The sequence below is a fragment of the Zootoca vivipara genome, chromosome 14, assembly GCF_963506605.1.
Source record: "Zootoca vivipara chromosome 14, rZooViv1.1, whole genome shotgun sequence".
Lineage (NCBI taxonomy): Eukaryota > Metazoa > Chordata > Lepidosauria > Squamata > Lacertidae > Zootoca > Zootoca vivipara.
The window spans coordinates 46,022,462-46,040,511 of NC_083289.1; the positions used below are offsets into that span (position 1 = coordinate 46,022,462).

An 18,050-nucleotide genomic window follows, 5' to 3' on the forward strand; every position below is an offset into this window, starting at 1 on the left:
CGACCTTCTGATCAGCAAGCCCTAGGCTCAGTGGTTTAACCACAGCGCCACCTGGGTCCATAAATGATTTAAATAAATAAACTCAGGTCCTGCCAAGGGAAGCCAGGAATCAGCAATCAGACACATTGACTTGGGAGTCAGTCCCAGGGAGTGCAGTGGGACGAAGCACCCAATTGATCCGGGATAGCTCAACCGGCAGCATATGCGACTCTTGATCTCAGGGTTCTGGGTTCGAGCCCCAGGTTGGGTAAAAGATACCTGCATTGCAGAGGGTTGGACTACATGACTTTCGGGGTCCCTTCCAACTCTACACTTCTGTCCAGGCGCCTACCTAACAGGACTGGCCGCAACCTACTGGGAATCCCCCCACTCCAAGTTCCCCCCCCCGCGGGGGGTTGTCACTCACCCTCCCTGGCGCCAGCCAATCCGCGCTCCGGAGAGGCGGGCCGCTGGGCACTTGCGGGGAACAGCTGCTTCTGCTACGCGGAGGGAAGTGATGCGTCCGAGGAGTGTGGATGCGGGGAGAGAGAGGAAGGCGCAGGGGGGTCCCTTGGAAGAAAAGGGGGGGCTGCGCTGAGCGGGGAGGAGCAGCGAGCCCCTTGCATTAAAAACGGAGCGGGAGCGAGCTTTTGCTTTTTTTGAAGACTGGAGGAGCGGGCGGGAGGGGGGGTGGAAGAGGTGCCTCTGCAAAGCCTCCCCCTCTTGCGGCGCATCTGAGGCCTGAAAAGTGAGGTTGGGGGGGGGGGAGCCAGTTGCATGGAGGGGGGCTGCGGGGCGAAGTTACTCGCTTGCACCGCCCGCTTCTGGATGTAGAGATTTGCAGAGGCTGGAAAGGAGAGGGAGCAGAGGGCGCCCTGGCATGGAGGGGTGGGCTGAGGACAGACAGGGCATCGTTGGGGGGCGCCCTCTTCCGTTTGCAGACTGCTGCAGGGAGGGGTGGGTAGGTAGGTAGGCGAGGGCGCTGGGCTCTCTGATTCCTGGAGATCTCCTTCTGCCTTTGGCTGCTGCCTGCCTCCAGCCTCCAGCCTCCGCTGTGCCAGGGCCTCCTCCACGCTGGATGCCCTCTGCCGCCTGCACCCAGCTGGAGCCGTGGGCCCCCCATGCGCCGCCCCCGCTGCCGCCCTCTATGTTCTACGTGGGCTTGTTCTTCGTCAACCTGCTGATTCTCTACTACGCCTTCCTGCTGGAGTACATCGCCCTCAACGTCGGAATCGTCTTCCTGCCCGAGGACATGGACCAGGCCCTGGTGGATCTCGGGGTGGTCTCCGACCCGGCTCTGGGTCTCTACGAGTTGGACAGCGAGGTGGAAGTGCTGGACGGCTACTGGGAATAACTTGGGGGCCCCTCCCCGAAAGGGCACCGGCTCGAGAAACTGGCACCGGCTGGTAAGAGGAGCGTTGCTGCATCCACATGTTGGCACAACTGGACGGACCCTTTGTAGACTGCGATGGGGGGGCACAGGAGCAGCCAAGCTGGGCAGGTGCCAGGGATGCCAGGAGCCTCTCTACCCCGCCTGCCCCAGTCGTGGGTTTTCTGCTTGAGCCAGAAAGACTGGGGAGAGGGCCATGGACTTTTGGGGGGTGCCATGCTAAAGGAAGGCAAAACGGCGGCACAGCAGGAAGAGGGGGTCGGAGTTGGCACGGACGGACATGGTCCCTATGGGGCACTGAAGTAAGTGGCGTTTTACGTTTTGATCCAGCTGTGCAGAGGGGAAGAAGTTGCACGTTGGAAAGGTCTGGGGGCAGGCACATGATCCTATATCAGAGTTCTGCCAAGCTGGCGCCCTCCAGGTTTTGGACTACGACTCCCAACAACGGGTGCATTGGCTGGGGGGTGATGGGAGTTGTAGTTTGCAACGCCTGGAGGGCGGAGGCTTTCGTACATATTGGCATGCCTCTGTGACGATCTGAGCTGTTGCTTTTACCTGCCTTCCCCCTTGGCAGAGAGCAGGTCCAAAACTCGCCCAGGTTGCACTAGAAGGGACTGCTGAGTGCTCCCCCCAACCGCTGTCGAACACAGAAAGGGTAAGATTGTCGGTCCATCTAGCTCAGTATTGTCGACACGGACTGGCAGCGGCGCTCCACATCGACTATCCCAATCCCTAGACACAAAGAAAGAAGCCTCGTGGCACAATGGGTCCCTGTGTCTGGTTGTTAACTAGGAGGTTGGTGGTTCAAGCCCACCCTGGGATGGCTGTGGGCAGGATTCCTGCAATGCAGGGGGTTGGACTAGATGACCCTGGGGGGGTCCCCTCCAACTCTACGATTCTACGAAATCCCATTCCTCCTATAAAAGGCTGCCTTATACAGAGTCAGATTGAGCTCAGTATTGTCTACACTGGCTGGCAGTGGCATTCCAGGGTTGTAGAGTGGGGACAATCCCTGGAAATGCCAAGGACTGAACCTGCAACCTTCTGTCTCAGGAATGTTTCGCACTGAGCACTCTCCACTGTGTGATGCCTCTAATCTGACATGAACACCAGCCATGAAAATGCAAGGACACCCCCCCCCCCAAAAAAAAGGCTGCCTGCACAGTTTCACTCATTCCTAACCCACCCATAAGATGGGGCTGGGGCACCCATTTCTGCAAAACCCCGTCACCTCCCAACACAGTCGGCAAGGGTATTTTGTGTGCACAGTGCAGATGCGCACCATGCATTCCGCACACCCTTAAAAAGTGTGTGGCTTTCTCCCAAAGAATCCTGGGACCTGTGGTTTGTTAAGGTTTCTGGGAACACGTAGCTTTGGTGTGGTGAAACTACGGTTCCCAGGATTCTCCAGGGGAAAGCCGCGTCTACCTGAACAAAAAAGCTTTCAGCGGGTGCCAAGAGTGCAGTGAGGGTTCCTGCCTGCCTGCCGTCAATAGGCAGGGAGTTCCAAAGTGTGATTTCTTGCAAATGCAGAATGAGTATTATGCAGAGCGAGTGGATGGGGCCGGAGACCTTTGCATGCAAAGCAGATGCTCTGAGCTGTGGCCCTGTCACAGGTGACATGGTGGCTGGCCTTTATGGGAGTTGTAGTCCAGAGGGTGCCAGGTTGAGAGAGGCAAGATTAAACTCAGATTGAAGTAAAAAAAAAAAACCACCTTGGACCTTATCTTATAAACCTGCCAGATGTTTCTATCTAGTCAAGGCCAAAAGGAGTTCTCTCTCCCTTTGCTACCCAGACTCTGGGTACCGGTTTCAGATGCCGTGAAAAACTTACCATACCCTCAGACCGGTACTGTTTGTTGCTCAGGATCTGCTCCGTCAGCAGAAATGGACATAGTTCAGCATGGTGCTTGCTATTTATTCATTTAGTAACTGCAATTAAGCCCCATATCTTAAGCACCTGCACCAGATCTACAAGTTAGACCTCTGTTGCTCCCATTTCACAGACGGGAAGACCAAGGGCTGCTAAAGCACACCCTAAGCAGTTGCAGCAGATCAAAGCAAGGTGGTGCTGGTGGGATAATGTAAGTCAGGACCCAGAAGGGACTGTTTGCCTGAGCACCTGCGTTCATTGCCTTTTCTTGGGAGGGTTGTTCACCGTTAACCCTCCCAACCTCCTTGCTAGCCGCCCCTCAGCTCCCTCCCCCTTACCTTAAAACTTGAGTTATATTATCACATTTCTTGGTATCTCTCCAGAATACGGAGAGAGGAGCCATTTAAAATGTCAGCGAAAGCAGTTTGAGCCTTAAACGAATGAGGTTCAGATCTTCCTCCCATATGCAGCTACTGTATCAGCACAATTAGATTTTTTTTTTTAAGCACACTGATTTGTATTGAGCGTTGTCGTGAACACTTAACCGGGAAATGGAGTTCTCTGGATCCAGGACGGATAGAAAACCATGCTGGCTGTCACTTCAGTTATTTGGCCCGTAGGCCAGATCCTGACCATCCTCCACACCACCACCACCACCACATTGACAGCAGGTGACAATTACAAAGGGGTGCCGATTGGCTGGTTGGGTTTTATATGAACCCCCTTTGAAGGGGGTGCAAACCGTGTTTGCGAAGGAACTTTTCCTTCTCTGCAGGCCAGCAAAGGTGCCTGCAAAACCATTGGCGCTGCCCGTGAGCTTGGCTTGCCAAACCTGGGCTACCCCCCTCACTGCCCCTGCAATGGACGCTCCTCAAGTCCATTAGAATCATAGAATCATAGAGTTGGAAGAGACCACAAGGGTCATCCAGTCCAACCCCCTGCCAAGCAGGAAACACCATCAAAGCATTCTTGACATATGCCTGTCAAGCCTCTGCTTAAAGACCTCCAAAGAAGGAGACTCCACCACACTCCTTGGTAGCAAATTCCACTGTCGAACAGCTCTTACTGTCAGGAAGCTCTTCCTAATGTTTAGGTGGAATCTTCTTTCTTGTAGTTTGAATCCATTGCTCCGTGTCCGCTTCTCTGGAGCAGCAGAAAACAACCTTTCACCCTCCTCTATATGACATCCTTTTATATATTTGAACATGGCTATCATATCACCCCTTAACCTTCTCTTCTCTAGGCTAAACATACCCAGCTCCCTAAGCCGTTCCTCATTAGCCTGCCTGGGATGTTGTCCTTTAACTCGGATGCTTTTTGCCTGCCTGGATAGAGGCTTGAAGATGCCTCTAAGTGTTGTGCGGCTGGAATGTAGCAGTAGCAAAAGTTACATCTGTTGCTCCACCCATTATGTCTCTCTGGCCCCGCCCACAATTGCCCCCCCAACAAAGGTTACACCAAATTGGGGGGGGAAGGGTTAACTTGTCAATACAATGCTCCTCTGTCCTGCATATGGAGGGCGCTATGTTTGTTTTGAGAAAATTCCATTTTTACCTGCCAAAGGTTTGGCACGTGTGGAATCAAAGGTTATGTTGTCACTTGCGTATTGGTACTGGACGCTGTGTCCAAATTTGAACAGAATTGGTCAAGCGGTTTCCGAGAAAAGTGGAAAGTCCCAAACATGGCCCCTTTACATTTATATATATATATAAATTTTGGAAATGTTGTTGTTGTTGTTGTTGAGTCGTTTAGTCGTGTCCGACTCTTCATGACCCCATGGACCAGAGCACGCCAGGCTCTCCTGTCTTCCACTGCCTCCCGCAGTTTGGTCAGACTCATGTTGGTAGCTTCGAGAACACTGTCCAACCATCTCGTCCTCTGTCGTCCCCTTCTCCTCTTCTCATGAGGTGGCCAAAGTATTGGAGCCTCAGCTTCAGGATCTGTCCTTCCAGTGAGCACTCAGGGCTGATTTCCTTCAGAATGGATAGGTTTGATCTTCTTGCAGTCCATGGGACTCTCATGAGTCTCCTCCAGCACCATAATTCAAAAGCATCCATTCTTTGGAAATGTACATCCAGTTTTTTCCCCCTTTAAATATTTTTGGGGGCCCCCAAGAGAGTGGGGCCCTAAGCTATAGCTTGTTTAGCTTATACATAAATCTGGCACTGTCTGAACTGCACAACACTGTGGCCCCGGTGTGGGGTGGGGCTGGGAGCCGAGCACCACACTTCCTGGTTCCTCTTCACAGGTCCCCAAAAGCACCCCCTCCCTTCGTCCTGAGTCACAAAGTGCACGTTTGGCCACTTGAGCAGAAATACCATTAATGCACTGACTTTGCAGAAAGCCGGTGACCCAACGGAAAGCATTAAAAGGAATCTGTCGCTGCCCAAAGCTGTGGCAATTGTTGCAATGCAGGGTATATAAAAAGCAGGCGGCTTTGGCTTGGCAATGCCTTGCGCCTCGGGAATCCATCAATGTCATACAGATTTAGCAAGCGCAGGAGATGATCTGGTTTCAAAACAGAAGATGCTATTGACCGCTCAGCCTTGAGGAAGCTGGGCAAAACGTTTTATGGGTTCCTGCGGTAGGAACGGCAGAATATGAAAACAATACATAATAATACAGTACCTGCTTGCATTAAAGGTAAAGGTAAAGGTACCCCTGACCATTAGGTCCAGTCGTGACCGACTCTGGGGTTGCGGCGCTCATCTCGCTTTATTGGCCAAGGGAGCCGGCGTACAGCTTCCAGGTCATGTGGCCAGCATGACAAAGCCGCTTCTGGCAAACCAGAGCAGCACATGGAAACGCTGTTTACCTTCCCGCTGTAGCGGTTCCTATTTATCTACTTGCATTTTGACGTGCTTTCGAACTGCTAGGTTGGCAGGACCGAGCAACGGGAGCTCACCCCGTCACAGGGATTCGAACTGCCGACCTTCTGATCAGCAAGCCCTAGGCTCAGTGGTTTAACCACAGCGCCACCTGGGTCCCTCCTGCTTGCATTACCTGTGATAATTGGCATCAGCCTTGGGGAAGGGTCGTAGCTTAGTGGGTAGGACATGTGCTTTGCATGCAGAAGGTCCCAGGTTCAATCCTCAGCATCTCCAAATAGGGTGGGGAGAAAGAGTCCTGTCTGAAAATCTGCAGAGGTGCTACCAGTCAGTTCTGGGATAGTTGGACCAATTGTCTGACTCGATAAAGGATAGTTTCCTAACTTCCTATTTCAACTTTTTTTTTCAGACCCATACGGGATCAGGGCGTGTTGAATAGCTTAACTTTCAAATTCAGTAAATCAGGGGTGCTAAGAAGTTGTAACATGACTTGGGGATTCAAAAGATTATTTGGTTAAATTAATATAATTTAGTATTTCTTGGTAAGTAAAATGTGCATAAAACTGCATAGAAATCAATACAAACGACTTCTTCTTCTCTTCTTCTTCTTCTTCTTCTTCTTCTTCTTCTTCTTCTTCTTCTTCTTCTTCTTCTTCTTCTTCTTCTTCTTCTTCTTCTTTAGCATTACCTGGCATTTCCAGAAGGTAAAATTATAATAATAATGTGGTTTTTCATTGGGGGGGGGGGTACTGGGTTGCTGTTTTTTATTTTTATTAGGCAAACTTTGGTTTTATATCTTGATTTTATTCTGTGAACTGCCCTGAGACTCTCTCGGGATAGGGGGGGTATATAAATTCAATCAATCAATCAATCAATCAATAATTAAAATTCTTTGGTTTTCCAAAAGTGGTTTATGTGCTTCTTCATCAGATTTAGACTTGCTAAGCTAAGTATTGTCCAATCGCAAAAATAATAGCAGGTTTCAATTCCTCACACCCAAAAATGTGTTTTTAAGACCCACTCACTGCAGAAATGTGCAAACATTTATGTTTCAGATCCTAAAATGGCCCGCCCTGATTTTTGTAGGATCTTGCTTTATCTGGGGAATGGCCATAACTCTGGGGTGTGGAACATCTGCTTCTGATGAAGGAGGTCCCGAGTTCAAATTCCAGCATCTCCACAAACAGCTGGGAGAGACCCCTGCCTGATACCCTGCCAGTCAGTGTAGGTAACAAAACATCAGGGTGAAACTTTCTGACAGTAAGAGCTGTTTGACAGTGGAACGGACTCCCTCATGAGGTGGTGAACTCTCCTTCCTTGGGGGTTGAATCTGTCAGGGATGCTTGAGTTGAGATCACGGGGTTGGACTAGATGACCCTCAGGATCCCTTCCAACCCCACAATTCTATGACTCTGATTCAGTATAAGGCAGCTTCTTATACTCCTACGAGACAAATGTGTATTAGGAAAGGAGAAGAGCCCTGCTCAATTGGAGCCAAGGCTTTCTAATTCAGCACCCTGTTTTCAGTCTCCAACCAGATGCTTGTGTTAGTAAAGGTAAAGGTAAAGGTAAAGGGACCCCTGACCATTAGGTCCAGTCGTGACCAACTCTGGGGTTGCGCGCTCATCTCGCATTATTGGCCGAGGGAGCCGGCGTACAGCTTCCAGGTCATGTGGTCAGCATGACAAAGCTGCTTCTGGCAAACCAGAGCAGCACATGGAAATGCCGTTTACCTATTTATCTACTTGCACTTTGACATGCTTTCGAACTGCTAGGTTGGCAGGAGCTGGGACCAAGCAACGGGAGCTCACCCCGTCGTGGGGATTCGAACCGCCAACCTTCTGATCAGCAAGCCCTAGGCTCAGTGGTTTAACCACAGCGCCACCTGGGTCCCGCTTGTGTTAGTAGTCTCCATTAATTCCAATAGGTCTACTCTGAACGGGACTAACATTGAGATGCAACCTATCGGGGTTTGAGCACTGTGAAAGAGGGAGGGAAATCTCTTCCTGCTTCCTGCTTAATTTTATCCAGCTCCGTCCCCTCCCCGGCCACGCTTTTCTCTTGCGTAATGTTTCCTTTTCCTTTTTTTGAAATCCAGATTTGCACACGTTTTCTGCACATGTGAAAAAGAAGCTGGGAGCCCCAGATTACGGGGCAAGACAGCAGCACGGCCGTGAACTTCCACCTCCACGAGAGGAAACGCTTCCAGAGCAACGTGGGCTCCGAACACCCTGGCTGAGGATGTCCTCAGTATTTGCTTGTTTTTTCAGGGATTTGCCATGATTCTGCAGGAAATTGATTGTGCACAGCTATCAGAATTTGCTTAGAGATTCCAGAAGGGCTTCCAAGTCACATGAAACACTGTCGGGTCATTTTTAACGGTGAACCAAGCTGCCAATCACACGTCACAAACTTCCGGGGAACGAAGGAGAAGTCGATGCCGATATTTTGAGCTGGGTGGTACTGTCAGGATAAGAAGCCTGAGTGCAGGTGTGTGGTGGGAGGTGGACTTTGGACCCCCCCCCAAGATATTGCTGAACTACAAATCCCATCAGCCCCAGCAAGCGCGGCCAATGCCCAGGGATGATGGGAGCTGCAGTGCAGCAAAATCTGGAGGGCCAAAGATTTTCCCCACGCCTGCTAAAGTGGTTGATGGAGCAGGATGGGGCATGGCTTTAGGTGGGTGGAGGAGACTTACAACCATCCAGATGTTGCTGAACTACAACTCCCACCACCCCATGCTTGCTTGGGGCTGACGGGAGTTGGCATTGAACCACATCTGGAAGGCTCCCAATACCTGTTTTTTTGTTTTTTTTAAGGGGTGCTGGAAAAACCGCCATGAGATCTCAAGAAAGCACTGGCACATAATTATTGCACCGTCTGCACACAGTTAAGAGGGTTGGTTTTGGCAGTTCCCACAACCTTGCATGCGGCCCTGGGCCCAGTTTGCACAGCCCGGTCTCACGAGGGTAGCCACCTTCGATTCAGGACCTAGTGCGTTCCTTGTGTATCACCAGTACAACTCTGCAATGCACGTGAATGGCTGCTTTAAAATATTCTTTGCCACGTCAAAGTTTGTCTGTGTATGGAAAGCTTGCGTGTCGTTAAAGGAGCCTTCTCCCTGACATGTTAGATTTCTACAAGCAGGGGAGAGTTTGATGTGGGAACATGAGCGGTCGGTTGCCTCACTTGCACCCGGAGTTGTTACTAGCCCACAGGGACTCCAGTTTGCACCCTTCCTAAAACATGCGGGATCTCCTCTGCCATCGTAATAACCTCCCAGCCGACAATCTGCATTTGCTGTTGATGAGCTATAGAACAGGTCACACTTTTCTGAAAGGGGGGGAAAAACCCTTATCCCATTAAGCTTCAGGAACACATTTCATAACCCACAAAACGTCGCATTTTAACAAATAAAAATGAAGAGAATCGCAGGGAGTCTGCCACACAGTGTTACGGGAAAGAATTGCTTTTGTAAGTATTTTTGTAATTTTGGGGAAGGAAGGGAGTCTTGTTAATTACCACGTTATTTTGCCTAGTGTTGAAATGCAGTTTAAAAAAATAATAATGTAAAAAGCAATATATTGATAACCAGCCTCTTTCAAATACACAAATATGCAGGTCAACTGATTGAGAGTGTTGCACATTCATTTATCTGTGATGCTGTTTCAGTTCCCGTGTCTTCTTGCTGTTATCTTGTGTCGCCCCAGACAGCGGGACCCGAGCCCTTGCGCTCCAATGACAAGCAGAAGGGTTGAGAGGAAACCTTGAAAGGTGCTGCCGCCTCCATTAGAGGCTTTTAAGATGAGCTTGGATAGCAGTAGATTATCTGCATTCTGCCTGCGGTTGGATTTGCGGCCCCAGCTATGTTTCTAGGATAAATAGCCCTCTCTGCAACAAAGAAGGCGCTTGCAAAGAGGTTGCCTAAAAGATTCAACACACATTTATTGAAGATTACGTGCATATTTACTGAAGGTTTTTTTTAAAAAAATAATAATTAAAAAGACTTTATTTCGAATCTTTAAAATATACAACAAAAAGAAAACAAATTTAGACAATGGTAAAATCAATCATGTACATACATATTAATTCCCCTTTACCCGCCCTTTCACTCCTCCTCCCCCCTACACTTCCCTCCGCACTCTTCCGACTTCCTTTTCCACTCTTATAATCACTCGTGCATTTATTTCCAATACAATTCTGTATTACTATTGAGAATAGTATATTTAGAATAGAATATTTACTGAAGGTTGTACACACCGTAAAACCGTGTTGAAATGACTCATAGAGAGAGACGGGGAGGGGGCATGGGAAATCTACAATGGTCCAATAAGAAATGTGTGTACAGTGGTACCTTGGTTCTCAACGCCTTGATACTCAAACAACTTGGAACCCAAACACTGCAAACCCGGAAGTAAGTGTTCAGGTTTGCGAACTTTTTTTGGAAGCTGAACATGCTCTGTTTTGAGTGTTATGCTCCCAGTTTGAGTGTTATGCTTCTGTTTTGAGTGCCACACTTCCATTTTGAATGTTACATTGAGGGCTGTCTGTTTTTGCTATTTATTTACCGTTTTTGTAGCTCTTTTTTGTTTGTTTTTGGTGACTGTGTGGAACCCAGTTCAGCTACTGATTGATTGATTGATTGATTGATTGTGTGACTGCAGTACATTGTTTATTGCTTTCATTTTATGGATCAATGGTCTTGTTAGATAGTGAAATTCATGTTAAATTGCTATTTTTAAAAGTCTGGAACGGATTAATCCATTTTGCATTACTTTCTTTTTTTAATTTTTTTTAAAATCATTTTTATTGGTTTTTCAAAAAAAGAATACAGAATAAAATACAAACAAAGAACACACTAAAAAGAAAAGAAAGATACAAATAAAAATACATCAGAAACATAAAAATACAAAAAACTTCTTACATCCTTTACTAATATAATTCTTGTATCAGTGACTTCCTCCTTCCCTCCCTCCACGTTTCTAGTAATAACTATATCAGCGCTCTCATTTTCAACATTCTTCACTTTTTCTAATACCAAACATCATATAATTATTATCAACTCCATTCTTCTCATAATTCTTTACTCTTATACATTAAATCTTATATACTTAAAAAACACATGTCTTTCTCCTTACTTCTTTAAACTAATGCTTCTATAGCTTCTTTGTACTTCCACTCCCTTGCTACCCATTTTTTATCTTATAATTCTTTTCCAGATATGTCTTAAATTTCTTCCAGTCTTCTCTCTTCCTCTGTCGCGGATTCTCCCAGTCAGTTCAGACAGCTCCATATATTCTATCAACTTCATCTGCCATTCATCAATCATCGCATTTTGCATTACTTTCTATGGGAAAGCACGCCTTGGTTGTGGAACGCTTTGGTTTTTGGAACGGACTTCCAGAATGGATTAAGTTTGAGAACCAAGTTACCACTGTATATACAAAAAGACATTGCACTGCTCCACAGTATTCATCTGCTAAAGATCATTTTGGAGAAACTGCACTTTGCATTCTCTTGTGGCTCCTCAAAACCGTGTCAAGCTATTTCCCAAATCCATGCGTTCAGGACCAGAGGCCTCCGTAGGTGGTGTTGTCGGTTTCCCATTTTCATTCATGAAGCACTCCATGCAAAATGTCAAGCTCCTCATCCTCCGTTCGAAAGGATGTGCCTGTCAAGTCATAAACACACACATCTTTTCTGGCTTGCTTTTAAGGGCATAAGATCAGAAGAGTCTTGCATCCTGATTTCACAGTGGCCACTCAAGACGCCCCGACGGGAAACCTCTGTGCAGGACCCAAGTGCGAGAGCCACACTCTCCCCTCCTGTGGTTTCCAGCATCTGGCATTTATTTGGGAGCATTCCTGCCTCCAGCCATGAAGGCAGAGATATGTAGCTTTTTGGGCGAGTAGCCACCGGTAGCCCTCTCCTCCATTTATCCTCTTTTAAAGCCCCCTAGTCTGCATTTTGAAGCCAATGTTTTCACGTGATCTTCTCCCTCCGGTGCTAAGCAATGAAAAGACTAAGGGGTGCCGTCCCAACTGACGTTAAACTCAGAGCAGACCCGTTGAAATATAATGAACATGACTAAGCTAGGTCGATTGCTTTCCATGGGATTGTTCTGAGCAAAAGCTAGCTGAGTACAACTCAAACACACTTTCTAGCTAAGGCCTCTCGAAGGGGCCAAGATGAAATAGGAAGAGCTGCATTAGACCTGCAGTGGCCAGCGAGAGGCATTCCCTCCTGGGAAGCCTCCTGGGAAATGAATGCCTGTATTGGGCGGGGCTAAAAGGGGAAATGGGTGGGGCAATGGAAGCAATTTCCAACTTTGCCTTCCAACTGTAGGTGGCACCAGAGACGACGACGACGATGATGATGATGATTTATTACTTATACCCCTCCCATCTGGCTGGGTTTCCCCAGCCACTCTGGGTGGCTTCCAACAGGAGAATAAAAATACATTAAAACATCAGTCATTAAAAAAACTTCCCTAAACAGGGCTGCTTTCAGATGTCTTCTAAACATCAGATAGTTGTTTATTTCCTTGACATCTGATGGGAGGGTGTCCCACGGGGCGGGAGCCACTACCGAGAAGGCCCTCTGCCTGGTTCCCTGTAACTTTGCTTCTCGCAGCGAGGGAACCGCCAGAATGCCCTCGGCGCTGGACCTCAGTGTCTGGGCCAAACAACGGGGGTGGAGACGCTCCTTCAGGCAGAGCCCATCTGCACTACACATTTCAACAGGTGGAATCATGGCCCAATTTAGGTTTGATGGGGCTCTAAGCTACTGAAGGTAATGGGGCCCTTGATATGTCCAGCTGTCCTTTGTCAACAACAAATTGTTGCTGTTTTTGTCTTGAATATATGCTATATGGTAATTTATGGACCTAATAGGTATCTAAAGCCATCTGCACATGCTGCCGTGCAACCAGTCCATGCAGAATGTAGGCACCCTATATATAGAAATGAGCAAACCAGTGATATTTTAGGGGGCAGGCTAGCAGGCGGGGCCCATTACTTACATCATAGGAGCCTACACAACACAAAACACTGTTGCTATATGTAGGTTTTATTTTATTTGTTTTTTATCTTGTATTTTGGAAATGTACATCCAGGTTTTTTTTCTTTAATTTTTGGGGAGGCCCCCAAGAGAGTGGGGCCCTAAGCTATAGCTTGTTTAGTTTGTATATAAATCTGGCACTGGGTGGAATAATACCTTGAACCATTTTAAAAAATAATAGTAATGCATTTTCATTTTAGTTGATCTGCTTTCAGACCCATTTAAAATTTATTCCGCGTTCAGGTCCCTCCTTTGAAGCACGACGATACCACTTTAAACAGGCACAGCTTCTCTCATAGAATGCTGGGAAGTGTAGTTTGATAAGGGTGCTGAGCGATGTGAGGAAGCCTCTGTTCCCTTTATAGAGCTACATTTTCCAGGGGGGTTTAGCATTCATTCCCTCTTCCCAGAGAACTCTGGGAATTGTAGCTCCGTGGTGGGAAGAGGGGTCTCCAAACAAGGCCCTAACTAACTACATTTCCCAGGATTCTTTGGGGGAAGCCATGACAATTTAAAGTGACATGGTAAAGGTAAAGGGACCCCTGACCATTAGGTCCAGTCGTGACCGACTCTGGGGTTGCGCGCTCATCTCACATTATTGGCCAAGGGAGCCGGCGTACAGCTTCCAGGTCATGTGGCCAGCATGACAAAGCCGCTTCTGGCAAACCAGAGCAGCACATGCAAACGCCGTTTACCTTCCCGCTGTAGCGGTTCCTATTTATCTACTTGCATTTTGACGTGCTTTCGAACTGCTAGGTTGGCAGGAGCTGGGACCAAGCAACGGGAGCTCACCCCGTCACAGGGATTCGAACCGCCGACCTTCTGATCAGCAAGCCCTAGGCTCAGTGTTTTAACCACAGCACCACCTGGGTGTATAGAGCAGATTGGGCCTTAGATCAGTGCTAGCAGAATTAAAGAATTCAGACACAGGTCTATATTAGGGTTGCCAGACTCAATAGAGGACAGGACTTCTGTGCCTTTAATTGCCCTGCTCTCTTTTGAGTCTGGAAACCTTAAAGAGAAACCAGCAGGCCCTTTGCTTGGAAATTAAACAAAGGGTCTGCTGGTTTCTCTTTAAGGTTTCCAGACTCAAAAGAGAGCAGGACAATTAAAGACACAGAAGTCCTGTCCTCTATTGAGTCTGGCAACCCTAGTCTATATAAACATAAATAACATTCAAATTAAATATATGGACACAATTTAGTCCAGCTGCAGAATCTGGGGGGGGGGGGAGAGAATCAGCAGGAATATTTCATTTAAGAGGGACTATCACTTTTTACAGGAGGGCAGAGAATGTAGGAGCCAAGAACATCCTAAATACTGATTCAAAATACTTACGCATTTCAAAATCCCAACCTTGTTTGGCCCTGGTTTTGCTGGATCTAGAGTAATCTGATTCGGGAATCCAGCTGCCGCAGATGATCTAGAAGTCCATGGGGAATAGTGGGGTTCCATAGCCTGAAGGGGGAGGGGTTAAAGAAAGGAAAACAGAATAAGGAGATTTGCTTTGTTGAAGTCTGTTATCTTGAGTAAGGATATACAAATCTGTGGATTTCAGTTTCTCTCAGTTTTTCATATTTCCAATTTTCAGATCTCTTCATTTCCATATAAGTTTGCATTTCTTTCAGAGTCTTCATTAAATATCATCAGCATTTCAGTACAAATTTCTGCTAATACAAACAGCTTTGCATGCCCTGTTGCCCTAGTACAGGCTTTTCCTCCCAATGCAATGCCTTTTTATGTTATTTTTCACTAATATGCATTCTTATGTACACTTTATCCTGGTGCATGCATCTTTCTGCGCATTACTTGGCACCACATTGCAAAATTTGGAGAAGCAAAGATTTCGAAAACAGCTGTGTTTCAGTTCATGCAATTGGCAAAATGTGTTCACCTTCAAATATTTAACTGCATTGCATTTCTCCCCCACCATTATTAGTAAAATTACGCACGCACACATAGGGGTAAGATATGCAAAAAACAGAAGAGACCCCGGCAGAAAAGAATGGGAATCCAGATAATATAGAGAAAAGATTCACAATCATGGGTTTTGTGTATTAATGGTAAAGGTAAAGGACCCCTGGACGGTTAAGTCCAGTCAAAGGTGACTTTGAGGTGTGGCGCTCATCTTGTTTTCAGGCCGAGGGAGCCGCCGTTTGTCCACAGACAGCTTTCCAGGTCATGTGGCCAGCAGGACTAATCTGCTTCTGGCACAACAAAATACCGTGACGGAAACCAGAGCACATGGAAATGGCGTTTACCTTCCCACCGCAGTGGTACCTATTTATCTACTTGCACTGGTGTGCTTTTGAACTGCTAGGTTGGCAGGAGCAAAGGGAGCTCATCCCGTTGCAGGGATTCAAACCGCCAACCTTCCAATCGGCAAGCCCAAGAGGCTCTGTGGTCCAATGCAGGGGTTCCCAACAAAATTTTCTCAAGGACCCCTCATCGAGCCGCTATTGTGACAAGGACCCCCATTAATTCCTAATCCTAAAATTAAAAAGTGAGAGCCAAATTAAGAGTCTTTTTATATTTTATATTTATACGTTTTTTACAGTTCTTCCTCTTCATCTGTAGGCCTTTGTCGTTCTAACGATCCACTTTTTAACCAACGGTCCATTTTTAACTACGCGAACTGTAGCTTCCGCAAAAAACAACGCTTTGTTTACAAACACTACTGTTTTGCAAAGAGGCAGCGCGCGCCAGGGAGGAGGGAGGGGAATGGAGAAGACAGGGTACCTGTGCAGTAGCGCACAAATGAAGCCGACGCGCGCAAAGCATCTTGGGGAGGTGAGCGTTAGTAGAATGCGCGTGCTGCCTCTTTGCAAAACAGTAGTGTTTGTAAAGCGCCACCTAACGGCATACAGCAGAACTACTGCCTCTATCTAATTCTAGTTTTGCGCTAGACTCTGCTCATGCAGGAAGCGGCCAAAACAAAAAATCTGTTATCATACGAAATATATTTAATATATTTTTTATTCTAATAGCATCTTGCGGACCCCTCTGGCATAGCTCGCGGACCCCTGGGGGGTCCGCGGACCACCTGTTGGGAACCACTGGTCCAATGGATGCATTGGGGAAGCCATGGCTGTTGAAAGGGGTATCATACTGCTCGAAATGCATGGTTTGGATATGACCAGGGACCGCACCCAGCTGAGAGCATTTGAGTGTGTTGGGTGATCAAGGTGGGATGTCAAGCCAGGCAAAGACTTACGCCACACTCTGGACGTGGGGGCATTTTCTCAAGCTGTCCGTCAGGTGCTGAGCTCCAGCAGCAGTTATCTTGTTGCAATGGATGCTGGAAAGAAACAAGCATGCCAGCTGTTAGCGTAAAGGGGCCTCCTCCTCTGCTTTGCTAAACCTCAGCAGTAGAAGGGTGGTCTTGTGTCTCCTTACTACATTTGCTTTAAATATTTACACACACACACACACACACACACACACACACAGAGAGAGAGAGAGAGAGAGAGAGAGAGAGAATGAGAGAGAGAGAGAGAGAGAGAGAGAGAGGAGAGAGATGCTTAACCCCCCCCCCCACATTTCCCCTTTTTTCAACCCTAAGCGTTTCATAACATAAGAACAACAAACAGTGACATGAAAGCAAAACAACAGCCACCGATAAATGAGGAGGGGGAGAATCGTAGAATTGTAGAGCTGGAAGGGACCCCAAGGGTCATCCAGCCCAACCCCCTGCTCTCCGGGAATCTCAACTAAGGCATCCGTAGCGCCGCCTTGACTTCCTTGGTAGAAAAGGTGGGGTATAAATTAAAGAAATCAAAAACAGTAGTCAGAAACGCAGTTAGAAACATTAAAATGTGATTGTTGGGGGGTGGGAATCGTACAGATAGAAGCAGAGGCCTGATTTCATGCGACAGGGAAAGCCCAGACAGAAAGACGTCTGCAGCAAATGATGGTTTGTGATTCATGTAAAAAAAGGTAAAAGGTAAAGGAACCCTGGGCGGTTAAGTCCAGTCAAAGGCGACTCTGGGGTTGCAGTGCTCATCTCGCTTTCAGGCCGAGGGAGCCGGCGTTTGTCCACAGACAGCTTTCTGGGTCATGTGGCCAGCAGGACTAAACCACTTGGAAACCAGAGCGCACGAAAACACCATCTATCTTCCTGCGGCAACGGTACCTATTTATCTACTTTGCACTGGCATGCTTTCGAACTGCTAGGCTGGCAAAAGCTGGGACAGAGCAACGGGAGCTCACCCCGTTGCAGGGATTTGAACTGCCGACCTTCTGATCGCCAAGCCCAAGAGGCTCAGTGGTTTAGACCACAGCGCCACCTGCATCCATGCAATGAGGTTTTGGTTGGGGTGGCATGGGCAGGTTCTGGGGGAAGAGGAAGGAAGGGGTAGGGAAGGAAGGAAGGAATTGTGGGAAACGCCACACAGCATATTGCAGTATTTATGAAAATATTTGTATACTGCTATATCACAGAGGTGGGAAAATATCAAAGCCGTTTACAGCAACAAAACCACTAAAAAGCCATTATACTGTAAAGTTAAAAACAGACACCGGTTAACCATTGTGAAAGTACCTTGAACCTGGCTCTTTCTAAGTCTCCGTGGCCAAATGTTTTATACTTACTCAAGCACTCTCAAAGAAGCTGTCTCTGGGAGCACTCTGGCAAAATGTTCTGCCCCAGCATCTCCAATGTTATTATTGTACAAGCTGCAGGAAACAAAGGCAAGTGTGAATGTGGATCCGTCTGAGAAGGAAGCAGGGCAGAGCATCGCTTTGCAAGAAAGTTCTGTTCGTACGTGTGTTTCTAACCCATCCGAAAGCCTCCGTCCATCTTCAAGTAACAAATCATACAAACACAGAGTCCGGCGTGCCCAATGGAGCTGACATTTTTAAATAAAGAAGGTCAGATATGTTTGGGGAAAGGATTAGGTCACGGATGGAGAAACTGTAGCCC

The 18,050-nt window shown here is 47.5% G+C and overlaps 2 protein-coding genes across 4 annotated transcripts in view; one reads left to right on the forward strand and one right to left on the reverse strand.

Moving 5' to 3' along the window:
- The first annotated feature begins 393 nt into the window (after positions 1 to 393).
- On the forward strand, positions 394 to 9,413 carry DEXI (Dexi homolog). Its single transcript, XM_035132088.2, has 2 exons — positions 394 to 1,671; positions 8,169 to 9,413. The coding sequence occupies exon 1, from the start codon at positions 1,058 to 1,060 to the stop codon at positions 1,331 to 1,333; it is 276 nt and encodes a 91-aa protein (XP_034987979.1). The 5' UTR covers positions 394 to 1,057; the 3' UTR covers positions 1,334 to 1,671; positions 8,169 to 9,413.
- A 744-nt stretch (positions 9,414 to 10,157) lies between these two features.
- The window catches only part of CIITA (class II major histocompatibility complex transactivator), a 53,884-nt gene continuing 45,991 nt past the window's right edge, over positions 10,158 to 18,050 (reverse strand). The window contains exons 16-19 of one of the 3 annotated variants that reach the window (XM_035131936.2): positions 17,720 to 17,803; positions 16,344 to 16,427; positions 14,468 to 14,587; positions 10,158 to 11,741 (exon numbers count right to left, since the gene is read on the reverse strand). In XM_035131936.2, the coding sequence (XP_034987827.2) occupies positions 14,512 to 14,587; positions 16,344 to 16,427; positions 17,720 to 17,803 (244 nt within the window). In that variant the 3' untranslated portion in view covers positions 10,158 to 11,741; positions 14,468 to 14,511. The remainder of the gene's footprint in view (positions 11,742 to 14,467; positions 14,588 to 16,343; positions 16,428 to 17,719; positions 17,804 to 18,050) is intronic. The other 2 variants (XM_035131938.2, XM_035131940.2) reach the window with 2 other exon arrangements.